Source organism: Macaca fascicularis, chromosome 20 (genome assembly GCF_037993035.2).
Source record: "Macaca fascicularis isolate 582-1 chromosome 20, T2T-MFA8v1.1".
Taxonomy (NCBI): domain Eukaryota; kingdom Metazoa; phylum Chordata; class Mammalia; order Primates; family Cercopithecidae; genus Macaca; species Macaca fascicularis.
In genome coordinates this window covers 51,905,109-51,923,409 of record NC_088394.1, presented here as the reverse complement: position 1 = coordinate 51,923,409, position 18,301 = coordinate 51,905,109, and the positions used below count along the sequence as shown (strand labels likewise).

The following is an 18,301-nucleotide window of genomic DNA, read 5'->3' as shown; positions in this document are numbered from 1 at the left end:
TACAAAAATTAGCTGGGCATGGTGGCACGGCCCTGTAATCCCAGCTACTCTGGAGGCTGAGGCAGGAGAATTACTTGAACCTGGGCATCAGAGGTTGCAGTGAGCTGAGATTGTGCCACTGCACTCCAGCCTGGCCACAGAGTGAGACTCCATCTCAAAAAAAAAGAAAAAAATAGATATATTAAGCAACTTCTCCGAGGTTACCTAGCTAGGAAGTGAAGGAGCTAGAAATCACATGCCTGAACATTTGACATCAAAGTCCATGAAGAACCAGGGGTTCAGGGAGGTTAGGTAAGTTGCCCAAACCTTCACAGCTAGTCCTTTAACCCCCAAACCAGGGCTTTTTTCCCCTCTAAGCTTAGAGCTTTTAAGGAGGCTTCCTGGTAAGGTTTCTTTGAAGAGGAGTGAATGGTATGTGTGTCGCTGGGGAGTAACTTTTCCTGGGTCTTCTGTGTTCTCTCTCCAGATACTGTCTCCCATGGCCGAAGGCTTATTCCACAAAGCCATCATGGAGAGTGGGGTGGCCATCATCCCTTACCTGAAAGCCTATGATTATGAGAAGAGTGAGGACGTATGTATACTGTTAACACCTTGCCAGCTTCCTCTCCTCAGTTAGCAGAGAATGTTTCGGGCACCTTCTCACCACGTGTTTGGCTTTCCTTAGTGACCATGCCCAAGGAACCTCATGCTGGCCCAAGGTGAACCTTGTTCCTCCATGAAATATCTGGTTCCACAGGAAATGGAACTAGCTACACAACGCCACACCACTGGTGTGCACAAGTGTGTGTGTATGCGTGTTATGGTTCTTACATCTTACCGTGATTCTTTGCTTGTGATATATAACTCAGTGCCCTGTATCCTATACAGCTCTTCTGTGCCTACGCTACTCTGCTGGGAATGGATACCCAGGACATTATGTTAAGAAAGATTCAGAGGCTGTTTCCAGCTCAGTGGGAAATAACACTGTGACTGATTAGTGTTGTCTGGCTTGGGATTATAAGAGGCATCTATCACACGATATTTCTCATCTGTCTCTTGTCTTAATTATCTACTAGATCGTGAGGCCCTAGAGACCAGGATCTCTCTGTCCTTCAGGCCCCCAACATAATACTTGGTATATATCAGGCAGCCATAAGTGTTCTGAATGAATGAGTTAACAAATGAGCTGTTTCATTCAATGCACATTAATTAAGCACTGGGCTGTGGAGCCATCTCTTGAGTATTCATCATTTTTGTGGTAAATTTTCTTAAACATCTTACAGAAAGTAACAGTGTATACCAAGAGCAGTAACATAGAGTTATAAAGTTGTAAAAAGAATACCCTCAATACACAGAAATACTGATTTTGGTAACATTCTCCATAAAACTGTTTTCAGTTTGGGCATATATTTATTCATTTGACACACATCACTGGGTGCCCACTATTTTCCCTGCTCTGTTAGAGCTTTGGGACTTATCAGTGGAGAAAGCACATCCTAAACTTGAGGGCAATCTAATCTTTTTATCACCTATCCATGGATAGGATTAAATCCTGGAATCCATGGATAGGTTTGGGAAGTGGTCCCACAATTGTGCCAGACTCCACATGCTTGCACGTTTTCCCAGGGAGAGGGTCTGTGACTTTGATTGGATTCTCAGAGTATCCATGACTCCCAGAAGATTGAGAACCATCACTTTCAGGGAGCGAGTTCTACAAATGTGGAAGGTTCAGTGACAAGGAAAGCAGGTGTTCAGCAATGGGCCAGTCATGGAAGGTGGGGAACATCGAGCTTATAGGAGATTGGATGAGGAAGGGGTTTCTGGGGGGTGCAATGCCCTGAAAGGACATCGTGGAGGGAAGGACATAGGCCTTATAGAATGAGGAGGATTGGTATAGAGGCAGGAAAAAGACAGGTAGGACATTCCAGGCTGTGTGTGGGCCTGGGGTTTGGGCAGGGCTGACAAGCTAAGAATCTGATCTGGAGCCCTGCCTCTACTGACAATAAAGGAGCTTGCAAAGCTGCTCCTCGCTCTTGGTGTTTCTGTCTTGTTTAGCACCTTAAGATTGGGCTTCTAGACTCTGGAGGGGCCAAGTACCAATGCAGCCAAGCTCACAGGACCGATCTCTTTGTGACCATGAATCTTGATTCCATTCCACGGTCACAGACTGGCAAACTCTCATCCCCAGCTGTGGTGTTCACTAAAGATGACAGGGAGAGCCAGGCAAGAGAGTGAGGGTGATGCAGTGGCAACCTGTCCGCCATGTGCACCTTCCATTATAGGGGTGTGGGGCTAGGCAGGGGTAGCAGGATGGACTCATGTATGGAGGACAAACCTGTGTCTGATTGGAGGACATTTTCCAGCTTCCATTTTCCTAGATGCTTCCAATGTCATGCTCTAACCTGGCCCTTTCTGCAAAATAGCTGCAGGTGGTTGCACATTTCTGTGGGAACAATGCGTCAGACTCTGAGGACCTGCTGAGGTGCCTGAGGACAAAATCCTCCAAGGAGCTGCTGACCCTCAGCCAGGTGAGGACAGAGGGGGCAGTTTTGGGGGCGGGCTTGTCCTTTGAATGGAGAGATTAACTAATCCTACCCCTCTGTTATTTATTTGGATTTGGAACATAGAAAAGAGGAGGATTGGGGATACTTGGTAACAGCTGTAAAAAAAAACAAGTAGGGGTATAGAACCCTTGTAGGTAATTTAAGAAAATTGTTGGGGCAGGGGTGCCACTTAGCCTGGAGAAGATTCAGCAAAGTACAAGGCTTGTCTCTAAGTCCCTGAAAGCATCTCACTGGAGAGAGGGACCACCCTTGTTACGCATGCTTCCAGAAGCTGAAGTCAAAATCAGGAGCTGGAAGTTCTATTAGGAAGTCATTTTAGTTCTGCATAACTGAAAACTTTTCAAGATCTCAGGTGTCTGGAAAATGACTGGGCTCCTTTATAAGGTGGTGAGATGCCCACCTCTCCAGGTATTCAAGCAAAATCTAGCTGACCTCTGACAAACTTTCAGTCAGTGACAGTTAATTGAACCGGGTGATCTTTATGTCCCTTTCAATCTTGAGAGCCTTTGATGACGGTCTTTGAACGATCAAGATCATTATCTTTCAGATTTTAACATTTGCTAGTTATGTGGTATGTACTGAATGTCACTCTGAGCCATCTGGACTCAGTGAAATGGATAATAAATCCTGGACCTGATGTAGTGTCAAACTCTTTCTTTCATATGCTCCTTTCTACCCAAATTCCAAAACAGAAACCTAAGGAAACCATGATTAGGGCTGAGTGTTGCTTTCTGAGACCCAAAATATATCCAGGCATGTCCAAGACACTGTCGCTCAGGGAGACACTTGAGGAAGATGTTCACACCAACCCCTACAGTCCTGACCACTCCATCTACCACCATTTTTACCTTTGCATTTGGCCAGTAATTCTCAAACTTGAATATGCATTAGGATCACCTGGAGGACCAGCTACAAGAAGGTTCCTGGGCTACGCCCCCACCCCAGAGTTTCTTATTGAGGAGCCTGAAGTGGGCCTGAGAATGTGCATTTATAACAAGTTCCCAGATGATGCTGATGCTGCTGGTCTAGGAACCACACTTTGAGTATCTCTGGGCTAGGCTGTATTAGTCTCTTCTCATGCTGCTAATAAAGACATACCTGAGACTGGGTAATTTATAAAGGAAAGAGGTTTAATAAACTCACAGTTCCACGTGGCTGGAGAGTCCTCATAATCATGGTAGAGGCTGAAGGAAGAGCAAAGGCACATCTTACATGGTGGTGGGCAAAAAAAAAAAAAAAAAAAAAAAAAGCTTGTGCATGGGAGCTCGCTTTATAAAACCATCAGATATCGTGAGATTTATTCACTGTCATGCAAATAGCATGGGAAAGACCTGCCCCATGATTCAATTACCTCTTACTGGGTCCCTCCCACAACATGTGGGAATTACGGGAGCTGTAATTTGAGATTTGGGTGGGGACACAGCCAAACCATGTCACAAGCCACTGTTTTTCTTGGTAGATATTATTATTATTCCCATTTAGCAGATGAGAAAATAAGGCACAGACAACTTTAGCCACCTTGCCCAAGTACATGGCAGAGCTGCCAGGGACTGATATATTGAGCTGGGCCCGTAGTGTTTGTTTTTACTTTTTAAGTGCATTTAAACCAGTGCTAGACTGGGTTGGCTTTGCTTGGCCAGGATTTGGGACAGCAGATTTTGTGAACAGAAATAGTTGATGATTTTTTTTTTCCTTCCTTATTACAGAAAGCAAAGTCTTTCACTCGAGTGGTTGATGGTGCTTTCTTTCCTAATGAGCCTCTAGATCTATTGTCTCAGAAAGCATTTAAAGCAATTCCTTCCATCATCGGAGTCAATAACCATGAGTGTGGCTTCCTGCTGCCTATGGTAAGAATTCTGGTTGTTCACACTGCCACTCTCTCAAATCATGATGCAGCTCTTGGCTTCAACAGTTGGGCATTTCCACAGATGACAACAGGTGTTGTAAATGCTGAAGCCCACCAGCCAAGCACACAGTGATCACCTTTCCTCTCTCTGAAAGAGGGCAAGTGAGGACCGGTCAAGTCACAACAAGTGTCTGCCTTCCTCCTCATGTGATGAGGCTTAGGGTGGAAGAAACAACTATATAAAAAGGAAAGAGGGGATGGGTCCACTTCGTCTTTGTTCAGACAATATTATAAATGATCGTTTCCAAAAAATGCAGTTACCACTTCAGAGCTGACATTCAGATAGGTTTGAAAAACTTCAGTCCTTTAAACTGTTCATGTCCAGCCTTGGTTCTGGCATTTGACATCCGAGAATGCTAAGGTTGTATAAGTTGCAAAATTGTTAAATCATTTTATTTATTCAACAAGTATGTACTGAGCATTTATTAGAGACTTATAAAAACTGAGCATATGAGCTTTCTGGGAGCTTACACTCTGGTGGGGAGAGACAAATGAGACACAAGGTTGAGAAGACGATTTCAGAGAGTGATAGATGCTATGAAGGACACAAGTGGGGAGAGAATGTATCTTTAGGGAGGTTAACAGGTGGTCAGGAAAGGCTCTTCTAGGGAGAGATTGTTGAGCTGAGGCCCAGGTGCCGGGAAAGACCCATGATTTTTTTGATTCCGTGGCTTAGCAAGACTCTGTTCATTGGAAATAAACTTTTCATCTGTGGATGAGTGGAGAGTTCAAATTCCTAATACTGTTGAAGCTCATTTATATAGATTGACCTCCTCATTTTAAGCTGGACAAAATAGGGTTAAAAAATAAAGAAGATCAGATTACAAAGCCATTCAGTGGCTGTCTGGAACCAGAGTCCCAGTTCATTGAGTTGTGAAAGCATGTTCTGCCATTATTAATTTGTCCTCCAGGGCAATGTTTTGAAGTAGGACTAGGAATTTTTGTCCTCACATTGCAGACGAGGCCACTGAATCACAGTTCATGGCTTCAGTAAGGCATTTCAGTGATTTCTGGGTGTGTGTTAGAAAGAAGAAGGCAGGTGCTAGTGATGACAACCAGCACTGTAACTACTGTAACCAGTTCCCCAGTGCCTTCCAGTGCCAAGCACAGGCCATCCAAGCAACAACTTGAAAACAGGCATGATTTTCCCTATTTTAAAGAAACTGAGGATCAGAGCAGCTAAAGCAGCTTTCCAACATCTCCCGGCTAGTAAGGAGACAGTGGTGTATAATTTTCATGTGTTTAGGCTCTGCCTTTTAAATTAAATTAAATTAAATTTTTGAGTCAGAGTCTTCCTCTGTTGCCGAGGCTCGAATGCAGTGGTGTGATCTTGGCTCACTGCAACTTCCACCTCCTGTCTTCAAGGGATTCTTCTGCCTCAGCCTACTGAGTAGCTGGATTACAGGCACCTACCACCATGCCCAGCTAATTTTTTTTTTTTTTTTGTATTTTCAGTAGAGACTGGGTTTCACCATGTTGGCCAGGTTGGTTTCCAACTCCTGACCTCAGCACTTTGGGAGACCACCTGTTTCAGCCTCCCAAAGTGCTGGGATTACAGGCATGGGGTGGTGCCCAGCCTAGGCTCTGCCTTTAAATGCTGAGTTCTCTGCTTACCTGCTGTGTGATACTAGGGGAGTTGCCCACCCTCTCTGAGCTTCCCCTACTTCATTTGTGAAATAGGGCTAATCTTAGCACCTGCATCACAGGTATACATCAAGCAACCTGGCATACTGTCAGTGCTCAGTAAATGCTAGATATTGGAGTTATTCAAGTAACAGAATTTGCAGAGCTCAAAAGCCTGTGTGGGTGCTCAAATTCCATGTGAATTTGCCTTTAAACCCATTGCTAGCTGTTAGAGACCACAGGAAATCCCTGAGAAACAAATCCCAGCTCCTTAATGTACAGAGAAGTTTTTTGTAGTTAAAATATGCTTGTGGGTAATTTAAATGACTTGAGGGTTCCCTGAGATTCTAGGAGACAGGTACGGCCCTAGTATTCATTTAAGTATCTGCCGTAGTGATTCATTACCCCAAGATTTTCAGCAGAAAACATACCAAGAAAATTCATTTGCCACGTGGATAGTGTTTCTGACGCCTCACGTTTTAAAGCTGTGATTTTGCCAGAAAATGGTAATTTAACAAATAATCACATGAAGTGCTTACTACGTACCAAGTACCATTACAATTATCAACTCGCTCAGTTCTCATCACCACCCTTGCGGGAGGTACTCGTTGCAAACTCCACCTTACAGATCAGGAGCCTGAGGCAGGAAGAGTTGAGTCCCTTGCCAAGTTTTCAGGTGGTGAGGGCAGTGCAGGGAACCTGTGTTTTCAGCCACCAGCCTCACCGCCACTGCCTGACCTCCCACTGTGGCTTCTCAGAGGCCCCACCCACAAAGGTCTTGAGAAGGAGAACAACAAACACCAGTTTGGAAATTTTCTGGCTTCTCTTTGAACTTGATGTCCAAGCCAAGTTGGGGCCTCTTAGGCAGTCAGGGCTGCCATAATAAAATACCGTAGACTGGGAGGCTTAAACCACAGACATTTATGTTCTCACAGTTCTAGGGGCTGGAGGTCCAAGATTAAGGTGCTGATATCGCTTTGTGTGTCTAAACTTTCTTTTCTCATAAGGACATCAGCCAGATTGGATTAGGGCCCATTCTAACAGCTGCATTTTAACATAATCACCCCTTTAAAAGTACTATCTCCAAATAGTTGCATTCTGAAATGCAGGGGGTTAAGGCTTTAATGTGTGAATTTTGAGGGGGCCACAATTTAGCCCATAATGGGAGCCTTCTCACAAGGTAACCACTCAGGCCCCACAAGGCTGCAGGTGGAATGACAGGGAACAGCTGCCTTTTATCAAAAGTGAGAAGAAATTAACTATCTGACCAGGACACTGAGGCCACTTCCACATGTGGCTGCCTGGGCTTCAGGGCTCCTTATCCAGCTTCCCCTGTGAAAGTCAGCTGCCCATGCCCTCAGGGAGATGGGTTTACCTTCTGATGACCAGATGGCTTACAGAGGGCACTGCTTCTCTCCACAGAAGGAGGCTCCTGAGATCCTCAGTGGCTCCAACAAGTCCCTTGCCCTCCATCTGATACAAAACATCCTGGTAAGTAACTTGGGAGGCTGCAGTATTCCAGAGACACATGCACTTAACAGATAGCCCTGGGTCACACTCAGCGGGAGAGGCCAGGGGCACAGACACTCCTCACTCACTCAGTCATTCAATAGACCTTTACTAAGCACAGGTGTATTAGTCCACTCTTGCACTGCTATTAAGAAATACCTGAGACTGGATAATTTATAAAGAAAAGAGGCTTAATTAGCTTATGGTGCTGCAGGCTGTACAGGAAGCATGATGCTGGCATTTACATAGCTTCTCGGGAGGCCTCAGGAAACTTACAATCTTGGTGGAAGGCGAAGGGGAAGAAGGCACGTCTTACATGGTTAGAGCAGGAGGAAGGAGAGAGGGATGAGGTGCCACACACTTTTAAATAACCAAAACTCGTGAGAGCTGTATCGTGAGAACAGCACCAAAGGGATGGTGCTAACCATTCATGAGAAACTGCCCCTACGACCCAATCATCTCCCATCAGGCCCCGTCTCCAAAATTAGGGATTACAATTCAACATGAGATTTGGTGGGGGACACAGGTCCAAACTATGTCAATAGGCCCATAAACCCAATCCACAATCCCTGACCTGGAAGAGCTCCAAAAATCCAGAGGGTTTTTGTAACCCACCCAGGAGCAGAACTGGACCTCAACTGATTTGTGGCTATCAGTCATTTTCATTCCCACACATTTATCATGTTATTTATCCCACTCTTCAGATGTTTCTCTGTGGATGCATTAATGTGGGTTTTGGGGTGTTGCCCCCACCCCGAGCCTGTGTCGTAACATGCAGCATGGGTGCTACATTATCTACCTACAGTCTGAAAAGCTCTGAATGCTGAAACACACACAGGACTAGGGACCTGTATTCACCACACACCAGCCAGGCATCAGGCCAGGCTCTGGCAAGACCAGTCATTTACTCATTCATTCACTCATTTATTGTTCCATCACTCATTCATTCGTTCACTGCACAAACTTAGCAGTATCTGGTCTTACTCTAGACACTAGGATATAGAGATGGATTGTTTTCCTTCCTTTCTTTTCTCCTTTTTCCATCTTCCTCTTTTTCCATAAACGTTTATTCAGTGTGGACTCAGTGCCAATATTCATTTTGTTCACTTGTCCATGGAACACATGTTTAGTGAGAGTCCACATGCCCCTGCATTCCCTGGGCACTGGGGTGCAATATGGGGTGGACGGAGATGACAAGACACTGCAGTACAGTACACACGAAGCACAGCAATGTCCAAGGCTCTGTGGTGCACACAGAAGGGGACAGGCAGCTGTCTTGGGGAGAAGCGTTATGGAAGATTAATGGAGCTTGTCTGGTGATGGAATGGGTGGGTGGATAAACTGGGAAGAACCAAGAGTACCAGCTGGGAGCAGAGGGTGTGAAGAGATCAGCTGAGGGTTGGCTGCAGCAGGAGAGAATGCTTTCATCTGTTGTAAGCTATGTAATGAGCATACACTTCGTCCTAAAGACTGAGAACAGAAGGAAGAAGGACACGATTTGATTTCTATTTCAGGAAAAGCCCTCTGAAACTGGGCACAGTGGCTCACACCTGTAATCCCAACACTTTGGGAGGCCAAGGCAGGAGGATTGTTTGAGCCCAGAAGTTCAAGAATAGCCTGGGCTACACAGGGAGACCTTGTCTCTACAAAAAGTAAAAAAAATTAGGCAGGCCTGGTCGTATGCATTTGTGGTGCCAGCTACTTGGGAGGCCAAGCAGGAGGATTGTTGAGCCCGGGAGTTTGAGGCTGCAGGATCTCGCCACTATACTCTAGACTGGCAACAGAGTGAGAGACTCTGTCTCAAAAAGGAAAAAAAAAAAAAAAGAAGAAGGAAAACAGAAAGAAACACTACAGGCGGAGATCCCTCAGGCCCCCCCGGTGGAGGGATGTTTGACAAGTTGCAGCTGTCTGATGATGAATTGGGACTAAGGTTTGAGAGATACTGATGTTATAAATCATACAGTGGAATTCTCAGGTGGACTGGAGATGGCCTCATGGAGAAGATGCTCATTGATCTGATCCTTAGGGGAGGGGAACAACTGAGCAGAAGGACATTTCTAGTAGAGTGGGAAGTACGTTGTGTGGGAAAGTGCAAGAGGAATGGAAGGGCGTGTGTTTCTCCTAGGCACGGTAGCATGCTAGGGGCTACTTTTTAAACAGTAAGTAGTTCTCTGATGCAGAAGGCATAGCCTTACCCCAGAACCCTAGGACTTTGCACTCTGACTGTCCTATGGGGACTCACCTGAGACTCCACACAGCGTCTATACCCACCTTGGACACCTCCAGCACTATGGGTTCTGCTGGTTATATGGCCAAAGAGGCCAGGCCCTTACGCCATAAACTGGACCTACTGCAGAGGCCTCCCTTGCTCTGGCCTGATTAAAAACCACCAGCTTCCTGAGGACCCGATAAACGAGTCTGAGCAGCATTCTCCAATGTGGTGTACACTGCCTCGCCTCCAAATTCCAAAGAAACCCATCAAGGACTGTGGCTGCTGTCTTAGTGGTACGGGTTTGAGCTACAACACCTTTCCAGCATTTCCTACAGCACCAGATCCCTGAATCTTCATGGAATTTACCATGCACTCTTTGCCATTAGTGCCTGGGGGAAGTTGAGAGGGAGAAGCCTGGGAGGCAGGCTGTTGCCAGGTCAGAGAAGCATCGAATGTCCTATTAAGGCACTCAGCAATGGGGCCTGGGGGAACCAACAGGACTGAATACCTACTCTGGGCCAAGCAGCATACTTCTCTCTTCACATCTCATATAATCCTCTACATCCCTACAGATGAGGAAACTGAGGCTCCAAGAGACCAACTAGCTTAGGTAAGATAATAGCTAAGGGCTGGAGGCAGTGCTGGTACCAGGAGCAGGGCTGATTTCATGGATGTTCTGCCTGTGTAGTCACAGAGGACCCTGTTGCTCAGAAGGGTCCTACATTTGGTTTAATGCTCCGTTGTCACCATCTTGAAATTCTTAATGATTTTTTTAACAAGGAGTTTATGTTTTTACTTTGCACTGAGCTCCACAGACGATGCAGCCAGTTTTGCCCAGGAGTGACTCATTCTGAGACATGAGCGAGAGAGGCCTGTGGTCAGGAGCATGGGATTTGGATGCAAATAGACTTGTGAAAGAATCATGGTTCTTCCAGTTGGGGCCCAACCACTTCACCTCTCTAAGCCTCAGTTTCTTAATCTGTGAAACGGGGCTAGTTTTGATACTTGCATCATAGGGTTGCTGTGTGGATTAAATGAAGCAATGTGGGTAAAGCATTCAGAATCATACCTGCACAGGTGAGTGTTTAACGTGTTGGCCACTGTGGTTGATCTGGATCTCCTATGACTAAGATTTTTTTTTACAGCACATCCCGCCTCAGTATTTGCACCTTGTGGCTAATGAATACTTCCATGACAAGCACTCCCTGACTGAAATCCGAGATGGTCTTCTGGACTTGCTTGGAGATGTGTTCTTTGTGGTCCCTGCACTGATCACAGCTCGATATCACCGAGGTGAGTGTCTGGGCACCCCGCTCCAGGACCACAGCCCAGCGAGGCTGGTGGCCACGGTGCTCCATGTTGTCTACTGACTGGCTGCCTCCTCTGCCTCTGTTCCTTCACAGAGAGGGTGTCTGTGTCTGGATGGGAACGTGCCATGGGGACCTGTGTCATTCACTTGCCTTTCAGAATTTGGGAATGTTGATCAGTTGTTTCTGTTTCTTCCCCTTCTTTAGGACCATGTAGAAAATTCTCATCTCCCTATAATTTTCTGGGCATTGTCCCCCGGGATTTCTTCTTTCTAGAAATGTCTTCCTCAACATCTTAGCCATACATAGTAATGGAACAAACATTTTAGCTTTAAGGAGTAATGGATTCCTAAAGTAATAGACTTTAATTCAACTATTTTAAAGGCAGACAAATACTCCACCCCGTAACATTAGATTCCACATTCTTCTCAAGTGCACATGCAACCTCCTCCAGAATCAACCATATGTTAGGCCATCAAACAAATCCCAATAAATGTAAAAGGATGGAAATCATGCAGAGTATCTTCTTCAACCACAAGGGAATGACATTAGAAATCAATAACAAAAGGAAATCTGGAAAATTCGTAAATATTTATAAATGAAATGGCATACTCTTTTTTACATTTTAAAAATTGTAAATATGCTTAATAAAAAATTTCCCATTTTAACCATTTTAAGTGTGTAGTTCAATGGTATTAAGTACATTCATATTGTTGTACAACCATCACCGCTATACATCTTCAGAACGTTTTTATCATCCCAAACTGAAAATCAGTACCTATTAAAAATAACTCCCCACTCCTCTTTTCCCCAGACCCCAATAACCACCATTCTACTTTCTGTCTCTATGATTGACGTTTTAGTTACTTTAGTGACTTTAGTTACTCAATGTAAATGGAATCATTCAATATTTGTCCTTTTGTTTGGCTTATTTCACATAGCATAAGGTCTCAGGATTCCTATATGCTGTACTATACATCAGAATTTCCTCCTTTTATAAGGCTGAATTATGTTGCATTGTATGTATATATCACATTTTGTTTATCCATTTATTCATTAATGGACATTTGTGTTGTTTCCACCTTTCGGCTATTGTGCAATGAACAATTGGCTATTGGCTACAATTGGCTATTGACTATAATGCTGGAATTAATATAGTTGTAGAAATATCTGTTCAAGTCCCTGTTTTCAGTTATCTGGGGTATATGGCAGAGGTAGAATTGCTGGATCATATGTCATTCTATGTTTAATTTTTTTGAAGAACTGTCATGTTGCTTTCCACTGTGTCTGAACCATTTTACATTCCTACTAGCAATGCACAAGGGTTACAATTTCTCGACATCTTGACCAACATTTGTTATTTTCTGTTGTTGTTTTTTAAATAATGACTATTCTAATGGGTTTGAGGTAGTATCTCATTATGGTTTTCATTTGCATTTTCCCAATTATTAGAGATGTTGAGCATCTTTTCATGTGCTTATTGGATGTTTGTATATATGTTTTTACAGAAATGTCTGTTTAAGACTCTTGCCCATTTTTGAATTGAATTGTTTTTTGTTGTTGGGTTTTAAGAGTTCCATATATGTATATATAGTAGAAATCAATCCCTTATGAGATATTATGATATATATGACTTGCAAATATTTTCTCCCATTCTGTGGGTTGCCTTCTTACTCTGTTGATAATGCACCAAAGTTGCACAGTAGTTTTTAATTTTGATGAAATATAATTAATCCATTTTTATTGTTGATTGCGCTCTTGGTGTCATATCTAAGAATCCACGGCGAAATTCAAGGGTGTAGAAATTAACCACTATATTTTCATATAAAGGTTTACAGTTTTAGTTTTAAATATAGGTCTTTGATCCATTTTGAGTTAGTTTTTCTATATAGTATGAGGGAAGAATCTACCTTTATTCTTTTGCATGTGTTATATACTAGGGTGGCTATAATTTTTTTAAAAAAGAAAAGGAATAAGAACAAGTGTGAAGGGTATAGAGAAACCAAAACTCTCATACACGGCTGTTGGAAACATAAAACAGTGCAGCCCCTGCGGAAAAATGTTGTGGCTGTTGCTCAAAAAGTTAAACATAGTTTCCATATAACCTAGCAAATCCAGTCCTAGGGGTATACTCAAGATAACTGAAAACTGATATTCAAACAAAAATTGTATGTGAATGTTCATAGCACCCTTGTTCATTATAGGCCAAAATGGTAACAACCCAAGTGTTCATCAACTGATGAATCAATAAACAAAATTCAGTACATACTTACAATGGACTATCAGTTTGCCATAAAAATAAATGAAATATGAATGCATGCTACAATACAGATGAGCCTTGTAAACATTATGCTAAGTGTAAGAAGTCAGGCACAAAGGGCCACATGTTGTATGATCTCACTTATACGAAATGTTCAGATTAGGCAAATCCATAGGGACAGAAAGTAGAACTGTGTAATGACTGCGAAATGGGTCTGAGGTTTCTGTTTGGGGTGATGAAAATGTTCTGGACCTAAATAGTGGTGATAGTTGCACAACATCCTAAATGTACTAAAAACCACTGAATTATATACTTTCAAATAGTTAAAGTGGCAGATTTCACTTATGTACATTTTGCCTTAAAAATATTGTTAGGAAAATGAGAAGGCAGACCACAGACTGGGAGAAAATATTCATAATACAATTATTTGACAAAATCATCATATCCAGATAGAAGAACCCTTACAGTTCAGTAATGAAAAGAAAGTATTTTCCAAGAATGGGTAAAAGACTTGAACTTTGAGAGAAAGTCCCAACGAGGTAGATCTTGGTTGAATATGGAGGACGTTTTTTGAGAAGCAGAACTACTGACTTCTCAGACGTGAGCTCTTCATCACCAGGGATATAAGCTCTGCTGTAACAGGAAATTCCAGCCTCAGATGAGGAAGGGGGAAGTGAGGCTGGCTTAGGTAGCCTCTTGTCTCTGAGCTGTCCCACCCCTTGGTCTATACATCCAAGACTTAATAGATGGGGACACAGAGCCAGCCCCCTGCTCCACGCTGCCTGCATGTCTGACCTTCCCTGACCTTTGTTCAGATGCTGGTGCACCTGTCTACTTCTATGAGTTTCGGCACCGGCCCCAGTGCTTTGAAGACACGAAGCCAGCTTTTGTCAAAGCCGACCACGCTGATGAAGTCCGCTTTGTGTTCGGTGGTGCCTTCCTGAAGGGTGACATTGTTATGTTCGGTAAGGGACTGGCCACTCCCCACAGTTCACATGAAGCCCCCTGCTTACCCCACCACTATGCAAGAGCCCGGAGGACTTCGGGGTTGGCATTTAATCACCTCTGTGGTTTACAGGCAGACGCAACCTTTCTCTGGAAAATGCCCTCACTTCCATTTTTAGAAGACAAGATGGAAAAGCACCGTGACAGTTGCTTGATGAGGGCTTCTCTTTGTACTGAAACCTACAGGTGTGGCCACTTCAGAGTGCTCAAGCAATCTAAATAATTTTAAATAGATATATATTAGAACCATTTTCTTCCTTTTCTTTAACCACGGGTCTTACCCTCCCTCCCCTTCCCAGAAATCCCATGAGGCCACAATCTGAGGCTTTAAGAGGCAAGGACCATGTTTTTCATAATTCCAGTTCCAAGTGGTCTGCACCCCGATGAGCTCATGTAAAGGCTTGTGAACTGTTACTTGTGATGTTAGCTCGTTTATTCTTAAATTTATGACATATTTGGTGCCTAAAATAAACCAATCAGATGAGGTTATCAATAGAAAAAATTTGCAGGGAAAATTACACACAGGAGCTATCACTAAACTATTTAGTTAGAAACATTACACAATGCAGGCTCTTAACTTATTCACATTGGCCTCCTGACAAAGAGGATAGAACATTCCATATAGAGTGTGTTTGTGCACTGTGGTTTATTCATTATTTCAGTGTTTCATCCTCATCTTACAACACAGATAATAAAGAACTTCCTCCTAGGTTGTCATAAGGACTAAATAAAATAAGCCCCATAAAGTAAGAGTGAATAGCTAATAAATGTCACTGTTATTTCTCAGCAACCATTCCTGAGCCCATCCTGTGTAATGGCACAGGGACTGCCTAAACTGGAAAAAGTGAACAACATATGTATCAAAAGGTGAAATTCCTTGATGTCTAAGGAGCTCCTAAAATTCGTAAGAAAAGAATAACCTAATTGAAAACTGGGTAACAGATACAAACAGACAGTTCGTGGAAAAGAAAACACAAGTGCCTTCTAGACATATGAACATCCGCTCAACCTCCCTCGTAACAAGAAAACTGCAGACCATCCTTAGCAAGGAATTATTCTTCATCAATCAAAGTTGAAAAAAACAAAACACTTAAAATAATGTATTCTAGCAGGCGTGAAAAACAATTTTATACATTAATAGAGAAATCTATCAACATTTAAATGCATGTAAGGCTGGGCATGGTGGCTCACACCTGTAATCCCAGCACTTTGGGAGTCTGAAGCGGGAGGATTGCTTGAGTCCAGCAGGTCCAGAACATTTTGGGCAACATAGTAATACTTCCTCTCTACAAAAAAAAAAAAATAAGAAGAAACACAATTAGCCAGGCATGGTGGCACACACCTGTAGTCCCAGCTACTCAGGAGGCTGAGGTGGGAGGATCACTTGAGCCCAAGAGTTTGAGGTTACAGTGAGCAATGATCATGGCCCTGAACTCTAGTCTGGGCAACAGAGTGAGACTCCTGTCTCAAAAATTGTTTTTATTTTATAAAATAAAAAAATGCATGTAGTCTTAGCCAGGTATGGTGGCTCATGCCTATAATGCCATCACTTTGGGAGGCTGAGGCAGGAAGAATTGCTTGAGCCCAGGAGTTGGAAGCTGAAGTGAGCTATGATGGTGCCACTGCACTCCAGTCTGGGTGACAGAGTGTGACTCCATCTTTATAAAAATAAATAACGTAGATTAAAACGCATATAGTTTTTAGCCTGTCAATTCTACTTCTAGAGTTTTTGTGTAAGTATACCTCCACATGTGCAAAATATATATGCACACTAAAATACTGCTTTTACCAGCAAAAGATCGGAAACATGACACATACATTATATATTTATATATAATTGCATGTAAATATGTATTTACATATTACATGTTCATAGAACAACAAATGGCAGTTTGATAAGTGACAAGTCCTATCTATGAGATCAATTTTAATAAAAAGAGCAATATGTAGAATACGTGTCCAGTCTCCGGCCAGATGTGTAGAAAGGTGTCCGTTTATACCCTGGAACCTGCAGAGCCTGTCTTTGGGAAGGTGCCGCTGAGGCTGGTCACTGGGTGTCTGCAGGGAAGAGATGAAAGGGAAACATTTTCATTGGATATTAGATGCTCTTTCTGCATTTTGGATTTTCTACTTTTTATATAAAGAAATACAAAAATTAATTGTAAAAGTGTGTGTTCAAGGACAGAGGCAGAGGAAGAGAGAGAAAGAAAAGAGAGGAAAGAGAGAAGCAAGAGAGAGGGAAGACAGGGAGAGAAGGAACAGAGAGACAGGGAAGAAAGAAGGGAGAGAGAGAGGGAGAGAGAAGGAAGAGAGAGGGACGAAAGAGAGAGGAGAGAGAGAGAAGAAAAAGAGGGAAGAGAGATGGAAGACAGAGATGGGGAGAGAGAAGGAAGAGAGGATGGAGAGAAGGAAGAGAGAGAGAGGGGAAAACAGAGACAGAGAGAGGGAGCAAGCTGGTCTGTGTCCCCAGGGAACCTGCAGCATCATGGGACTGGCTGCAGGAACATGGGGTGGACAGGGAAGATGTGTGTTCAGCTTCCACCATTCAGAAGCCACAATTCCTTGGGCAGGTGCCCATTGCTCTGACCTTTAGTATCTGCATGTGTAAAATGGGTACAGTGACTTGGTAGGCTTGTAAGGTTCCAGTGGGAGGAGGGGTGTGAAAGGGATTCATCAAATACAAGGCACCCCGGGCTTTCCCAGCCTCACCGAGAGCAGCAGCATTTTGTGATTATCTCCTTCAGAAGGAGCCACGGAGGAGGAGAAGTTGCTGAGCCGGAAGATGATGAAATACTGGGCTACCTTTGCTCGAACTGGGTATGTAAACTTCCCAGTCTCCCCCATGCCAAGGCCTGGGGTGTGAGGAGGAAAATCTCACTCCTGTTTCTGCTCTCCCTTCCAGGAATCCCAATGGGGACGACCTGCCTCTGTGGCCAGCCTATAATCTGACCGAGCAGTACCTGCAGCTGGACTTGAACATGAGCCTCGGACAGAGACTCAAAGAACCGCGGGTGGAGTTTTGGACCAGCACCATCCCCCTGATCCTGTCTGCCTCCGACACGCTCCATAGTCCTCTTTCCTTCTTAATTTTCCTCTCTCTCCTCCAGCCTTTCTTTTTCTCTTGTGTTCCTTGGGAAGTTATCTTTCCGTGATTTTGGTTTCCCTTCTCCTCCTACAATTTTTCCCCGCAATCATTAGCTTCTTTCCAAGTTCAGCTGCTTTCTATGGGGATCTTTGCAGAACAAGCTGCTTTTGCTGATATTTTACGGACTTAGGAATGATCCTTATGGAATTCTTTTCAACATCAAAAAGTGCAATTTGTCTTGGAAGGCAACACGATTTCTTCAATAAATTTGGAAAAGAACTGACCTATTAGTTGTCATAAAAATGATTTTATAACTCATATGAAATAAAATCAGAATGTAAAATATGGATAAGGGGGCAGAATTTAATTCTGTGCTGATAACACTCCCCCTGCCCCCAGCACCCACTTTCTATCAGAGAAGATGTCTGTGAATGTTACCCAAAATGTGAGTCCACCACCCCAGCCCATCGCGGCTTCAGCCACAAGCCAAATATGGATGTCTTGTACATCATGGGTTTGAGCTGGGTCTCTTCTGTGGCTCAGAGAGACGTGTGGGTGACGGGGTATCCTCAGCCATAGAAAGCTAACGTCATCCAAAATAAAAAAAAACCTAGAAGTCAAATTCTAGGCATCAAGGGTCAGATCAGCAATGTCAAGAAGAAATGAAGCTTCTGTGATGGGGTCGAGATGAATCTATCATTCAGTAAATCCACACTGGCTGGGTGTGGTGGCTCACAGCTATAATCCCAGCACTTTGGGAGGCTGAGGTGGGTGGATCACTTAAGGTCAGGAGTTCAAGACCAGCTTGGCCAACATGGTGAAACCCCATCTCTACTAAAGAATACAAAAAT

At 43.6% G+C, this 18,301-nt stretch overlaps 1 protein-coding gene across 1 annotated transcript in view; it reads left to right on the top strand.

Annotated features, from left to right (window-relative positions):
- The window catches only part of CES5A (carboxylesterase 5A), a 33,858-nt gene extending 16,127 nt beyond the window's left edge, over positions 1–17,731 (top strand). Inside the window, exons 6-13 of the mRNA XM_065536844.1 lie at positions 467–571; positions 2,403–2,507; positions 4,250–4,390; positions 7,495–7,563; positions 10,939–11,086; positions 14,176–14,325; positions 17,110–17,182; positions 17,268–17,731. Of these exons, the coding sequence (XP_065392916.1) occupies positions 467–571; positions 2,403–2,507; positions 4,250–4,390; positions 7,495–7,563; positions 10,939–11,086; positions 14,176–14,325; positions 17,110–17,182; positions 17,268–17,517 (1,041 nt within the window). The 3' untranslated portion in view covers positions 17,518–17,731. The remainder of the gene's footprint in view (positions 1–466; positions 572–2,402; positions 2,508–4,249; positions 4,391–7,494; positions 7,564–10,938; positions 11,087–14,175; positions 14,326–17,109; positions 17,183–17,267) is intronic.
- The last annotated feature ends 570 nt before the right edge of the window (positions 17,732–18,301 follow it).